Here is a 15,883-nt window from a genome sequence, read left to right as displayed (position 1 = left end):
TATAATCATCAAACTAATTTAAATACATCATATACTCTTTTTTTATAAGTCGGTAAGTTTGAGTTTCAATGATATTAGAGTGAAGTCACGTGTAATACGAGAAAAAGAAATACAGGAGAAATTTGATTGCAGAGCAAAAGCTGTATTTATGTAACATGAATAAACGTTAGGAAATTCGATACAATCCATATGGTATTAGTTCGATTAATAACCATTCGTAATAATTTAATGCGTCAAATAATGAATTATAGGAGATTTTAATCTATCACTGAAAATATGAAGAAAAAGTAATATTCAATTTTTGTATTTAATATTCCTGCACTTCCATATTAATCGAATGTAAAAAATACAATATTGAAAACGATATAAATAAAGCAAACATCGTATTATAAAATAGTTGAAACATACGAGAATATTTTAGAAATACAGGATATATATGTTATTATCGCTTAATCTGCTAACATTTCTCATAACAAATTTCATATCGTAGAAAGGAAATCTCTTACAAAAATTATTGCCTCGAATACACAGAAATAAAGCGAACAGTTATTTCAAGAAAATATTCTTTCATATTTCAGCAGCAGATACGAGCACAAATCAACAGCCTCGTACGAATGCAACGGTTTTTACCACGCAAGCCGACGGTGCGTCGCAGATTTCCGGTAAAACGAGCTTCGCTGTACCAGCACCGCCTCCTTTGGCCACTGCGGAAAAGGTCCGCAGACTTTCGGATGGCGAGCACTTCCGGCAGCCCAATGTCACGGTTTCCGGACACGCCACCGTACAGAAGCAACTGCAGGAAGCACAAACACAGGCTCAGGCGCAGGCGCTGGCCGACATGATCTTGAAGGTGCACTTCTGTTCTTTGATTCAAGATTTACCTACGTTTTTATATCATTCCTAAGTGTCTTATGGATAGCTGTATATTTAGAAATTTAGAAATTATATGTTTCCAAAATATAGCTGGCAATTTATAACGTTTCGTGTAGCGTAATAGATGTACATTTTGATTTTATAAGAAGAAATATTTAATCTTCCAGGGCACTACCAAAATGGCTGTGAAGAGAACGACTTCCGATCCCGGGCAAAGATTGCACCTGACGTATCAGACATCGGTTCAATCGACCACCAATCCGCAGCAGCAGCAACAGCAGCAGCAGCAACAACAACAACAGCAGCAGCAACAGCAGCAACAGCAACAGGCGCAGCAACAACAACAGCAGCAAAATAACCAACCTCAAGCTCAGCCTACAGTTACAGACAGTTTCTCAATGACAGGTTATTCCGAAGACGGTGGCTATTTTAGCCCAAGTCTTCAAGACGAGGTGTTCCAGCAAGTCACCGCAGTTCCTGACAGCGTTCTGCTTCATGCAACACAATTGGATTCTCTTCAGGTGAGTGTTTCTTTTTTCTAGTTTGTTTCTGTTACCTGACCTATCTTGTCTCTTGTTATTCTCTGTCTTTCTGACCTCTGTCGTATAATCAGGCGACGAATCAATCGGTGATAATTTATCAAATTTATGTAAAAATAAAAGTTTTTTGAACGTTTCTGCTCGCCTATGAAATATTGATTTCTTTTCCTTTTTGACATTTCAATAAATAACATTTGTCTATAGAAAACTGATACTCTAAGAAAACTATATTTGTACAATCTTGAACGATCAATCTGTAACTGTTTAATAAGATTATAAACCTAGTGAACCATTTTTATCAACTGGAAATCATGATCCAAAATTCAAAAATCACATAGCAAAATTCAACTTTGTTGAATTTGATGATACCTAACTTTAACGATAATTAAAACATCCAGTTGCTATTACATTTCCATAGTAAACCTCCGTAATAACCCTCAAATTCCCCACACACACACTCAGAATAATAACTTCATTGTTATGCACACGTTCTCGTTCGTTCATCCCCGAATGCTTCGCACGCACAACTTTCGCCTCGCAACTGCCATCCACCGAAAAGTACATGGCAAGAAGATTGCTAAAAGCGACGACGCGCGAACGGATATGAGAATCCGCGTTTTCGTCGCTTGTGTCAAAACAGAATATATCCAAGATCCTTTGATGGGCTAATTACACCTGGCGCCCCGTTCTTCGTTCCGTGTCAAGCGTCGAAGACGCTTTAGTTTCAATTACGCGACGGGGCAAGGGGTTAGGTTCTCCGCCTCTCTCTCCGGGCGCAGAATTTAATAAGGCGAATTATCTAAGTAGTTGGCACCAACTGCACCGACGATGACGTCGACGATGCTTTGTGCCGTTTGGAAAGCACCGTTTCCGTCTATGTCCTCCACCTATCCATCGGATATCTTGCACGCCCTCCCTTTCTCCCTCTTCGTCGTGTTTCTCTCGTCTTCGAGGAGACTCATTAACGTCTGACCTATGAAATTCCACCGTAATGGCTGCATTCATTGACGTGCCATTGGAACGCTTTTATTCCGCGAATTTTTCATCCCCAATCCCTTGGAAAATTCAATTTTTGACGAGAACTTCTGAATGAGGATTGGTGTCCTAGGTGGAACTTGGGACAATGTTACTTTATGAATAAGAATTTCTATAGTTTATGGGTTTGATCGATTTAAACGTTTCGGCGGATTTTTATGAAATTATTTCAATACACTCTAGAAAGTATTAAACACGAATCGCAGTATGAAATTTGAGAGCAATCAAAAAATCGTGTCATCGTATAATAATCGTCTAACGAATTATTAATAATTCTAATATACCAAACCATTCAGTTTCAGACAACGAGCCTGTTACAAGAACAACCTGCCGAGCAGTTACAAGACATCACCCTGGAGGACCGATACCCATCTCAGCACACCGTGAATCCCGACTTACAAGCACTGGTCAACTCGCCGTTACCAGACTCGCTAGCCGAATTCAGTACTTACGGTGCCCAATATACAGAAAGCCCGCACACGTTACCAACTCAGTCTCCCCTGCCATCGCCTTTAACGAGACACGACAGTCCAAGTTTCACATATCCAACACCACCAGCGAGCCAAGAAGGCCTTTTAACCGGAAGCTTCCCTCTATTGAGTCCTCAAGAGGACCCGGAAAGCGTGAGACAAGTATCGTCGCCCTTATCAGCGGCTTTTTACGCGACCACGATGTCCTCCGCGGCGGCGGTGGAGGAAGCTCTGAGTGAAGTATTACCAGCTGAATCCGAAGCAGACGCTGATCTATACGGATCCGGTTCACCGAATCCGCATTCTCCACTGCCAAGCCCTTTGTCGGCGACCCCGGCACCGTCGCCACTGTCCTCGTTACCGCCGTCCTCGGTCTCGTCACCAGGACCAGTGTCGTTCACGGGCACCAGCTTCCCTGTGTCGCCACATCACGCTCTCCAGAATCAGATGATGCCCAACTCGGAGGACCCACTACTGTCGTCCACTCCGAAGGACTTCACGACAGCCAGCCGTAGGCGATTCGAGTTTCAATCGTACAAGTTCATCACCAGCCAAAACTTGGTCGATTTTGGACTGGGTAATGGTAGCCTAGCTGGTATCGTGGTAGATAACAACGGGGAGTTCAAGCTGATTCAGACGGCTGGGCTGCAAAAGACGAACGTGCTGGTGCAGACGAGCTCTCTGAGCCCGGCGTTGACTTTCAAGAAAGAGATGCGGCTGACGACTCCGAAGATGGAACCTGTCACTGTGAATCTCGGCTTAAACGTGCAGACTAACCATCAGTACAACGCTGGCCAGTTCAATCAACAGCAAGTGGTGAATCCGACGAAATTTCTTATACAAACGAATGTGGCTAAGAATAATAATATGAGACAGAAAACGGTCAGTGGAAACTTGCCTATTCCGGTGGAGCAGATCAAGGAAGAGCTTCTGGACGAGGATGTTTTCCTTAATCCTAGTAACGTACCAACTGGCAGTCCTGTTAGGCAGTGCAGAAAAAGGCCTCGTATGGATGGAGGATTGTACGCGAATGCGTCACACTCGTATCCGTCGAGATTGAGGAAGGCCTGCGATCGACATTGGGATAGTAGCTACACGCCTCCACCGATTTTGGATCCTTCTAGACCTGGACCTGGACTGTACGCCAGGCTGCATCAGTATGAAAGAGATTCTGACTTCAGTTCGGATGATTCGCAAGGGAACGATGGACCTCCGCCGAGAATTAATATCGGGACGAGGTACCAAGCGACGATACCGCCGGTTGGGAGTGACGGGGATAGAGGAAAGGGCGAGCCTGAGGCTGATCATCTGCTCTGGGATCCTGGTATAAATAACGTGCTGACAGATAATGAACGTAAGTAATTGCGGCCTTTAAAAGTTATTGGATTTGGTTTATGAGAGACTTGGGTTTATTGAGAGTTTTTTTATGAGAGAGAAATGAGATAAATGTTTTTTTTCTTTTCCTGTTTTCTTCTTTCTGACGAAATGGATATGAGATATAATATCTACAATTATAGGTATTTAGCTAGAGAACTTTATTGGGAATTTCCAAGCTTTTACGAATATGTGTACATATGTAAAAATGTTTTGATCCTTTTTTAATTAAATTTTTTATGATCCACGGTTTTTCAAATTGAAGATTTTTGTACCTTCTTTCCTCCGAGTCTCTCGTTTGTATTAGAGGCTTAATGTCAATGAACAATACTATCTCTGGCTTGTATATATACATTCTTGAATTAAGAGGGAATTGGTTATATAAACGATGGTTATGTGAACGATCGTACAGTGTATCTCTCATCGAAAGTATCATTTTGTATATAGAATGTGATTATACAACCGCACATTACATACGCAATAATTTCGTAAGAAACGCAGTTGTAATAATTATTATTTTCCATAAAGTTAACTCGAAGCAAATAATCGATATTCGTTGATTAATGTTTCCCAATGTTTCTATGTGGCATCGCAGGGAATGCATTAAAAGAATAAGTAGATTACTTTATCCATAAACGTAGATCGTAATAAAACAGACGAGAATAATACGTAAAACGATTGCAATATCGTCACGCTACAGATACACAAATTACATTTAGTTTACGCTTTCACGCCAGAGAATGCGTTGTTTCCGCGCGAACGAATTTGTATCTGAAGCAAAAAACTTTTGTTTTTGCAGTGGAAATGTACCTACAATTTGCATGCTGCGCTGCGGTACCAGGTGGAGGAAGGAACAAAGAATACGCGCTTCATCTGCTGCACATGTGCAAAGGAAATATTCATGTACGATTCTTTCAGTTTAATTCCTTTATTCCATTTCCACCATCCTTAAAATTCCTATACCATCCCTTTTCGCTTTTCTTTTTCTCTTGATATAATTTTGAGCAATGTATTATTGTAGTTGAAGACAAAAAGGTTAACAAAATTGTACATAACCAGTGTCTTAATTTTCACATATTGCATACATTTCGTAATTTTATCCACTGGGGTTGTTTATACAAAATACATGAAATATCCAGGATTATTAAAAAATGATATCTTTCCCTTGAACTCGATCTGTGCTATTCTGTCTCTGCTATCTTCTATGTATATACGAAATCACTCTCATTGTCTATATTCCATACTTTATATTTTCCTTCGTTTTCAAGTTTCTCATCAATTACATATAGCCCCAAATTATATCAAATTGAACGTCTGATCGTTCGCTTTTTGTTATGGTTTGAAACATTTCAATTAACTCACAACCAGTATCGAATAGATTTATATCTTCCTGTTCTAAAGCAAAGAAATATCATCATCTTTAATACATCTTTGTATTTCCATATTTCATTATCATTTATTCTCTTGCATGCACAGAAATCAACACATTCTCTAACATTACTAATACGTAACTATTTTATTTTATTTGAACTGTTTAACTTCTATTTAGTCATTTTCATAAACTTATCTCAACTTCGTAATACTCTTATTATGAAACTTTTCCAAATACAGAAAGCTAGGATTTCTCATCTTCTCGATGTCTCTCTTTTATTAAATTCTTTCATTAATAGTATCAACGTGGTTCGTTGTTCGTTTCTAGGAAGCAATGTTAAAGCTGATGAGACCGACGCCTCCGTTGCCAGCGGAACATCCGCTGCTGAGTTACGAGTGCCACGAGACCGACCGATGGACGTCGCAGGAAATGGACGCATTCTACCAGGGCCTGTTGAAGTACAACAAGGACTTCTCTGCGATCTCGCGAGACGTGGGTGGCAAGTCCGCGAAACAATGCGTGCAATTCTATTATCTGTGGAAGAGGCTGTGCCCGGACGAATACAGGAGACTGCGTGTTCGTCACGGTAAACCAAAGATTAAGACAGAGAGCAAGGATTACAAGGACACCAGGGAGCTTCGCGACGCCATCGCGTCGGTCACGGAGATGGACTTCAGCGAAGACAAATCTGTTCTTCACCGCACTCTGGTAAGTTCAATCGAGATTCGAATAACATTATCGTTAAATCACAGATGCTTATGCTTTTAAGGGACATTTAAATGTACAGACGAAGAATTCACTTGTAATATTAATGTGGTTTTAAAGTATAGAAAATTATCCTTATACTTATATCCTATAAGGATCGAAGACTGTTTAATTATCGCGTTTCTAAATATTGTGATATTTGTATTTAACATTTATTTGTACGGAGTTTGATTTTTCGTTTCACGTAGAACTTGTTCTTCAGTTACAGACAAACGAGAGAGAAAACTCGGCTACTCTGACCACTAGCGACGGAGAGCTGAGATTATTCGCATACGACTGCCCCGATGTGAGTACCGTTACTTTATATCACCCTCTATGTATTCTATCTTTTACCTACAAGCTTTATTTGATACAATGAGACCGAGTAACTCCAAACGATAACAAATATTACGATTTTAATAAATAAAGTATTAGAGTAACAGAGTTTGTTAGCTGCTGAATATAACTTAATGTCACCGCTTCTTTTTGATTAGGAATATATGATACAATATCGAGCATTTTAATATTCTTTTATATATGTATATCTTTTTTTTTTTTTAACAACAAGCATAGATCGATCGTTAAATGTCTAGACGATTATCGAGACTATTAAATGTATCTTTCATGAAACTTGTATTATTTTTCTATTTTTTTTTTAATTATTAATTATTAAACTAACTACTCGTCGAGTATTGAATACGAATCGTTCAAATGTACTCCTAAATTATTATTAACGTATTATTTATAGCAAATATTGTTACTATGCTAAATAGCATATTTTTAAAAACGGCATTTTTATTAAAAGAAAATACCTGAAAATACTGGAAATTTGAAAGATGTAACTCGGATACATAATATGTGACCGAAAATCTACAAAAATTCACAATGATCGATTCGTATTCGATTTGTACGTACAGCGCGTGACCACTCGACACGCGTAGATAACGCGTGAACGTTTAAGTGTCGCATGTGACTTGTTGTTGGACCTGTCGTTTCTACTTTTCTCTCACGCTTTCTTCTCACAAGGTACGAGCGCGTTGTGCGTTGCGTTAAAACCAAACACGTTTTGTGCGTTTACTTATCTCTGTCCGTCGTCGTCGTCGTCGTCATCGTCGTCGTCGTCGTCGTACGTGTTGTTGTTTGTTTGTGTTGTTTATTTTGGCTTTGTGTTTCTTTGTGTTGTCAGAGCTTTAGCGGAAGTGTAACAGTAACGATGGCCGGAAGCACCCAAACCGCCCAAACCGGCAATACCGGCCACGCCACAGTCAACACCAACTCACAAACTCACACTAGTTCTGAGCAACAACTACCCGTGCCCACCCCACTTCACTACCCCTGCAAGATTTGCGGGAAGTAAGTCTCCAATCTCTAATCTAAACAAAAAATTAAGTCCATTTCGAATAAAATGACCAACGGCTAGCCACTGACACAAGCGAATTAATTAACACGACGGGTTACGAGCGGCAAGTATCGGCGCAAGCACAACTATAGAGAACACCTTTGCTTCTTTTTAGAGGGCGAGAGAAACAGGCCGAGAAAGAAAGAGAGCCTTCCTGCATTAAATTATCTCGTCTTCTTCCCTTCTTTTTTTATCTCCAACCACGTAGCGTTTCTCAGTGCTCGTTTTTGTAGATTCGAATTTCGGTTACGTGTCGTATACTCAACGGAGAGTTCGCGAATAACAGGGATATTTTATTAATAGTAGTTCTATAAGGGATGTCACTTAATATTATAATTAAATAATTAAAAGAGAGAGAGAGAGATTAGATTTATTATTTACAGGAAAAAGAATCTTTGGGATTTAGAGTGAATTCTTGGATTGAACGGTTTTTGAAAAATTGTTATGACGTTAAAGTTGCGAAATAAGTGTTTAGAAAATAGAAGTTGATCGAAAGATGATTTGAAGAAGTCAAAGATATCCTTGGTATTCATTAGCACTCTGTACTACAAACATATTTTCACAAAAAAACTCATTACGATACTTGTATCCTACTTGCTGCTAGATACTGTTAATGCCGCTTTTTAATAGGTGTTTTACTTACTATATATTAACGTAGGACAATAATTATGCAATATGCTATTGCAGCAAGTTTGATATGTTCAATGAAAACGCATTATTCTCTGTATAATATACTCAAATAAATTGCTTGGTACGTATCTTTTCAACAATCACAGGTATCTTGCGGCAAATTTATTAAAACGGCATTGTTAATCGTCTCTGTCCTCTACTTTTAATTCCTTTTGTCTTGAGATTTATTAATTTGTTTCAAAATCTGCTTGCAACGCTCTGTGCATAATTGCATAATGAAATCGATGTATCTGCCTGAACGTATACGTCTTAAATCTAGAATTGAATTGCAATGTTGCAAAATATTGCAAAAATGTTACAAAAGCGTCGATGTACATATAAAGTAGAGAAAATAGTGGAAAATTTCTAACGATACGTAACAGCATATACGACTATGATACGTAAATCAAATTTTCTTTCTTTTTCTTTTCCATCGTACGGAAATGCACTGTGAAAAAATATTGTACATCCGTATCTCCTTGCTCGATATAATTTTTTTATAAATTTGTTATTCGCCTCATTAAATTACGTTTACGTTGCTGTCACTTACATTCCTTTCTCTGTTAAACCAGCATTTCGATCTCGTTCATTTGAATTGCAATCGTTCCAATACGGTTACACGTCGCACGTCAAGGTGAATAATTCCGGCAATAAATATTTAGAATGCTTGCATTACCATGGAATCGATAATTAATGTTGCAGCGCATCATACGCATGATCTGTCATTAATTAGCTCAATGTTCATACATCGTTGTCGTCACGATCGTCATGAATACCGAACACGTCGTTGAAAATACGTTCGACAAGAATTACAAATACTCAAAATCATCGAAATTGTACACCAATTTGTCAAAGAAAAAGAAGATTACAAAAACAAAATGAAAGATCCCCTTTCGATACGATACTATTAATGTTACCCACGTCTCAATAGCTTCAATTTCTTTAATTCGCATAGTCTGTGTGTTATGTAACGATCCCAGGCATCGTGTTTATATTTACCTATCTACAGTCTAATCCCTTCAAACTTAATTCCGATAGTAAATCGTCGATTGAACTAACACGATCGTTCAATTTGTCTTTGCAGAGTTTTCAACAAAGTGAAAAGCAGAAGCGCACACATGAAATCTCACAGGCCGGTACCCTCGCCCGATTCAACGGGACAGGAATCTAAAAGGCCTGCACAGCAGCAATCGAAGGTGCAGCAATCCCAACAACAACGTCAGCAGCAACAACCACAGCAACAACAATCGCAGCAGCAACAGCAACAGCAGCAGCAACAACAACAATCAAGCAGCGTTTCATCGCAGGCCCAAGACTTCAATCAGCAACAACTGCCTCCCAGCAATAGTGACACCGGCGCTCAGAATCAAGCGCATTTATGGCACAACCCAACCCGGCTCAGACCACCATAGGACGATGCCCAGCCGGTTCAACTAAAGTTACCTTAACGAAGGCTGTAACGGTACGGTAGGAAAGTATTTTACGGTCGCGCTACGTTAATAGGCAGGCACTACTAAGAGAAACTAAAACTAGAAAACAATAAATCACGATCGTCGAAGGATCGTCGATGGCACGACGAAAACGGGTAAAAAGTCAGTGACTCCAGTGTCAATCTACAGAGAAAGAAAGAGAGAGAGAGAGTCGTGTCTCGAAACCTCCTACACAGAGGCAAAACGTTAACTGACGTTCTAGGCGAGTTATAAATGAGAAACGGACACTTCCATATGATAGATAATATAGTTCCAAGAACAATGAAAAGAAAGAAACAGATGAAATAAAGAAAACGAGAAATACCTCTTGTACGCGCTATGGACTTGAGCGAAACGAAATGACGCGTGTTCTCTACCAGACCAGCCATACCATAAGTTATACGTACACGGTCACACATAGGTGCGGAACACGTGCATCGGAGGATGAAGCTATCCCGAGGTACCTCTATCCTTTGTTAGTAACAACAGACTTCGAAAGAAACCGTTAGAAGCAAAAACAAATGGCATAAGTACGATCAGAATGGAAATTCTAATTTTTGAAAAAGAATCTAGATACTGAAAATGACGAAACGAGGATAGAGATATCGCGTGGGTGTTATACTTCGCAGCCGTAGTCGAAGCTCTGTTCAACGAGGAGACAGGGTAACGGAAGTCCCCCATTTCGTGTCAAACGAGGGATGGACGAAACATCGCGACGGTCCAGCAACGGCAGCGGTCAACAGCGATCGGTTGGATTTGTCTATGGGATAATAATCGAACGTGCAAGCTTTCCGTCTGTTTTATCGATCATTTTCGTTTTGTCGATTAACAAAAGAGGATGTTGGAGACGCGTGAAAACGTCATCGACGAACCAAATGGCCTACAGGAAAGATCGTGTCCTACACGAGCGACACACTGGCTGGTGTTTTTAAGTATTTCCTTTTTTTCTTTTTTTTTTTTTTAAAGTAGCAATCTAGCAGAGGTTAAAACCTGACTGGATGAGTCAGGATAAGGGAATTAGCCACGATTCAGTGCGATGTAACGCGTTGAACGATTATTCGCAGTTTTCGATGTACCTATTATGGCTATATGCACGTGAAATGTTCCCAGGATTGTGCCACAAGACATTAACTGTTACCTGTTGCCTCTTTGTCATTTTTTAAACATTTTAGATTAATTTTAATCGTCTTTTCTTCACTATCTTCTTTTCTTCATTACTTCTTTTATTTTCTTTTTTTTTTGTTTATCGTAGACGAGATCGGCTTACGAATCGAATCGTTTAACCTGCGATTAGAAGAATCTTTTCTTTCGGATATTTTTCAACGAGATTCGAATGGAAAACAAGACGATTAGAATAAAGAAAGGTCTAAATCGAAGTGTAAAGCTAATTGGTTAAATATAACATGAACGTAGTGTAATATAAGATGAACTTAATCTAAAATTGATCTTGTTTTTAAAAACGCACGAAAGGTAACGATCTTATAAACGGTTCGCGAGCACATCCCGTCCTTCTAAAATTAATACGACTTGTTGCACGTTCGCTCTAGTTCTACTTAGTTTAAATTTACATTTAGCGTATTTAAATGTCGATAAGTAAAGCGATCAATCGTCAAGAGAAAAAGTTCGTAGATTTGTTGAAGCTCCCCAAGATTTTTGTTACCTCTGTTACTTAATATATATAATATATATATTAACTATATTTGTCAGAATAAATTTTAATATATATTATATATATATACATATTATACATATGTATAAACAGATCGATGTAATTTGAAGATGACTCGTAGCCTAGGCGAGATATAGTCCTCTATAGAAGAAAAAAAAAAGATTAAGAAAGAGAGACACGTTGTTCAAGTTTCACTTCGGGCCGCGATCGATCGTGCGATCGCGATCGAACTGTAACATAAATTAATTATACATACAGCCATGAATACATTATATATACACGCATCGAACGCAGACACGTGGCAGAGAGCGTTTATTTAAATAAATCGAGATGCGAACAAAAGAAAAAGTAAGAGATAAGAGAAAGAAAGAAGAAACAGACGGATTATTATTCGACTAATAATGATCGCGTTAGATCACCACTCTATGTGTACATAATTCGTGTACATGTCTGTACATAATTCTAAACGTCAGTGTCTGTATGTACAATTCGAATGAATTTTAACGCAAAAAAAAAAAATACGTAGGTTATAGGTTTTAGGTTGTTTTAGGAGGGATCTATATTATAAATAAAGTATATATACTTGGCTTGATTTTCTACCTTACTAGGGACTACGAGGCGAGACCCTCGAGCCAATGACGGTGAATCGCCTGGATACAAGTTTCGCAAATTTTTATCCTTTCGTTTTAACGGAATTCAACGATGTTCCTGTATGTAAGGTGCCTTAAATGATCGTTTGCGTTAATTTTATAAATTGTTACCGCGGTGTTGACAATGCGTTGTCTCGCCCTTTATGTTTCGAAACTTTATCCGATAGGTAGTACAAATGTAATTTAATTAAAGAATAATTACGTTAGCGATTATTTAGCAATTATATCGTTTAATTAATATTTACGTCGGCGTACGAAATTCGGCCTGAACGGCAGAAATTCGATATGTTGCTTGTTTTTAGTTACGTTGTATTACGTTGTTTGCTTGTTTTAAATGTATATATAGGAACATCGTTCCCGGCGAAATTTTACAAGCAAAGATATACGAGAAACAAATATACGAGAAAAGCTACACGTGGCGTTGACACGTACTCGAGCTACGTTTCACGATACGTGTGAACGCTAAAACGTATACATGTGTATCCATTGGTCGACGTCACTCGAGAGATTGTCGTTCAGATTTGTCCGCCGATCGTAGCTGCTCTAATTCTACCTTTAAAGATATTGTTATTGTTAACACTCTTCTTCTTATTAACTTTTACCATTAAAAGGAATTAAAAAACCACGATATACATTTTAACTTTTTAAACTTTTCACGTGTAAAAAGGGGAAAAAAGCGAAAAAAAGAGATGCAAGTGACTGAGGATGCTTTTAAAGAATCTGCCAAGTTTTAAACGAAAACAAAAGGGGAGAAAGGAAGAGAAAAGTGAATGAAAGAAAGGATGGCTTGACATTTTCCAATGTTGCTTTTTTTTAGTCTGAAAAATACGCGAGGAAAGAATATCGTTACAAACAACGTACAAACACGTTTCGAAACAGAAGGAGAGAAAGATCTAGGAGAAAGGAGAGATACTTCCGTTTGACGTTCCGCATTCGAGCAGATTCGTTGGATTTTAAGCTTACGAGAGAATCGTCTGTCCTTTATGCGTGTGTGTCTTGTGTTTCTTCCATGTTTTCCCTTTCCAACCCTTCTCAACCCCCTGATCCACCGACGAAAATGAAATCAAGAAAGAAATGTGTAACGCGCTGTTCAAACGACAAACGTTCCGGCCACGCACCATTCGTTCATTTACAGACAAGAATTGCGTATCGATAGAAAAAGAAAAAAAGGAAAAAAAAGGCGTATGGCCAAGGGCACCGTTCTATCTATTTAAAGAAAGAAAATCATCTCTCGAAAAAGAGAAAACCGCTGATAAATAACGAATCCTTGTTTCCTAGATACCTAAATATCGTTCCACAGACACGCAACGAACGGATCGTTTTCGTTTGAGAGAAATATTTTTATCACGTTGACCACATTTGATAGCAATGAAGAATAAATAAATCGAAGCAGTATTTTATCGTTCAAACGTTCGACGCGTGTACTTATTTTCGAATCTTAAATCGCGAATATCACGGATACTTACGGCCCATGGGTATACCTCTTTTACGACCATAGAAGAACACACGATTTTGTAAACTCTGAGTGAACGGCCTCCAGTAAAGAAGGAAAGGAAGAGAGAGAGAGAGAGAGAGAAAGAAAGAAAAAGAAATAAGTCGAATAAGATGCGTAATCCTAGAAATCTATAATTAACTATACTAACTAAGATCCTAGGTGATTCGAGTATTTAAACATAAGTTCATTTAAGGTGTAAAAGTGTTATATATGTGAATCCCGACCGCAGGTCCGGCTCATAAGTCGAAATGCAACAAAATTAGCAGACATATCATTTAAGACAATACACTTGTTACAGAAACTACGTTTCTACTAATGTAATTCTTATTATATGTACGTAATCTAACTCTTAATCAGATTTAGAATCGATTCGAGGTGAAACACGACGTAGTTAGTGATTAAAAAAAAAAAAAAAATAGAAAGAAAGAAAGAAAGAAGAAGTCGAGGAAAGGGAAAAGAAGAAGAAAGTGTTGGAATTATTACACAGCAGCGAGATCAAATCCAGAGGTCACGATCGTTAGTTGTTAAAACACAACCGAATTAATTATTTCGATAATTTCGTAGTTAAATAATTCTTATTAAATTGCGTTACGAATTTAAGAAAAAACAAAGTGATTATGTACTTAAAATTTAGTTAGCTTTTAATCAGCCTTCTTGGGTAAGATTATATGTACTTAATAAAATGTAATTATTCTACGTTCTTTCTCCTGTAACGAGAAAGTTCCAAGCTTGGCCACACTCTCTGGATTTGTTTGGCAAATGTAAACGCAAGAGGCAATTCTGGAGGCTGATTACTCAGAATTTTGAGGAAAGGTACGATAAAACGAAGCAATGAAACAGTAACGAATATATGCATGAATTGTACAAACGAGTCCCTCCACGTCACAGAAAAAAAGAATGATATATATATATCTATATGGAGAATATATATATAACAAAAAAAAATGATAAATATGTGATGTATTTAAATGGTATGTGGTATATGGTATTACATATTTGTACATAGGCGGACCCGTGCCATCAATTAGTGAGTTGTACCGATATTGTACTGCCATTAGTCGAGTTAGCGGATAACATCGAGTGAATGGAGATAGATTGACGACGAAACGGATTACGTTCATCGTATGAAATTTTTGTTTCTACCGGCAAAATCGTACAGCCGAACGAAAAGCGTAGCAGATTCGAATTCGGAGATTAATTTTATTATATTTAATTCTATGTGACTATCCAGACCGAGTGAAATTGATTTTGAGCAAAAATCTTATTTAAACACGACCTGAAAAGTTTTGTTTAATTTTTATCGAGCACGAAATTGTTACGCAATTTATTTAATATCGTACTAGACGTTATCGATTATATTTATCTAAGTGTTAAAAAAAAAAATGTATAGTTTAAATTATTTCACAATGCGCTGATTAATTTTGAAACTTCGACGAAGTACAAAATTATTTAACGATATTTTAATATATATTATATTTGTAGTTAATTTAAATCATTAAGCAGACCAAGACAACGTAGTGTCTTCGAGTCTATCGTTACCATTGTTCATCGTGAATGTGATTGATTTTTATTAGTCGAATTTTATTTAATAATTTATTAACACACCATAACTCGTATGTCTGCGAAAAGAAAAAGATATGTCTCATATCGTCGATAAATCAAATCGTAGGAATGGCGAGGTGACGTTGCGAAATATATTGGTACAACTCGGCGAAGAAAGTGTAGCGTGGTTATACACCTGAGGAATGTGCTCAAAATACTGTATTAAAATGAAAAAAAAGTCTACTAAATGATCATCATCGTTTATGCAAGAAAAAAAAACTACTCTTAAACAAGTGAAAAGTTATTTATTGGATTATATTGATATCGTAATCTATCGTCCTCTTACCTATTACCTACTTTAATATCTATCTCTATACGCCAGCATGGTTCTTTATACTCTTCTATTTGATGTTAATACTATTCTCTATTATAACTTTTACTACGACGGAGAAACAAAAAACGAAATGTATTGTTAATAGTGTTTTTAAATGTATTCGAAGCATGGTCAGCTGTAGGTGAGCCACGGATACGTAATGTCGCGTTTCACATGAGAACTGATCGATTCGATCCTAAATGCACGAAG

General features: G+C 37.8%; 1 protein-coding gene across 3 annotated transcripts in view; it reads left to right on the top strand.

Moving 5' to 3' along the window:
• The window catches only part of LOC117234671, a 349,263-nt gene extending 333,720 nt beyond the window's left edge, over window positions 1-15,543 (top strand). The window contains exons 11-18 of one of the 3 annotated variants that reach the window (XM_033496110.1): window positions 582-850; window positions 1,041-1,394; window positions 2,744-4,271; window positions 5,091-5,194; window positions 5,991-6,371; window positions 6,631-6,714; window positions 7,594-7,760; window positions 9,560-15,543. In XM_033496110.1, the coding sequence (XP_033352001.1) occupies window positions 582-850; window positions 1,041-1,394; window positions 2,744-4,271; window positions 5,091-5,194; window positions 5,991-6,371; window positions 6,631-6,714; window positions 7,594-7,760; window positions 9,560-9,887 (3,215 nt within the window). In that variant the 3' untranslated portion in view covers window positions 9,888-15,543. Of the gene's footprint in view, window positions 1-578; window positions 851-1,040; window positions 1,395-2,743; window positions 4,272-5,090; window positions 5,195-5,990; window positions 6,372-6,630; window positions 6,715-7,593; window positions 7,761-9,559 lie in introns of all 3 variants that reach the window. The other 2 variants (XM_033496109.1, XM_033496111.1) reach the window with 2 other exon arrangements.
• The last annotated feature ends 340 nt before the right edge of the window (window positions 15,544-15,883 follow it).

This window comes from Bombus vosnesenskii, unplaced genomic scaffold (genome assembly GCF_011952255.1).
Source record: "Bombus vosnesenskii isolate JDL3184/JDL3185 unplaced genomic scaffold, Bvos_JDL3184-5_v1.1 scf7180000013306, whole genome shotgun sequence".
NCBI classification, from domain to species: Eukaryota; Metazoa; Arthropoda; class Insecta; order Hymenoptera; family Apidae; genus Bombus; species Bombus vosnesenskii.
This window is presented reverse-complemented; position numbering and strand designations above follow the sequence as displayed.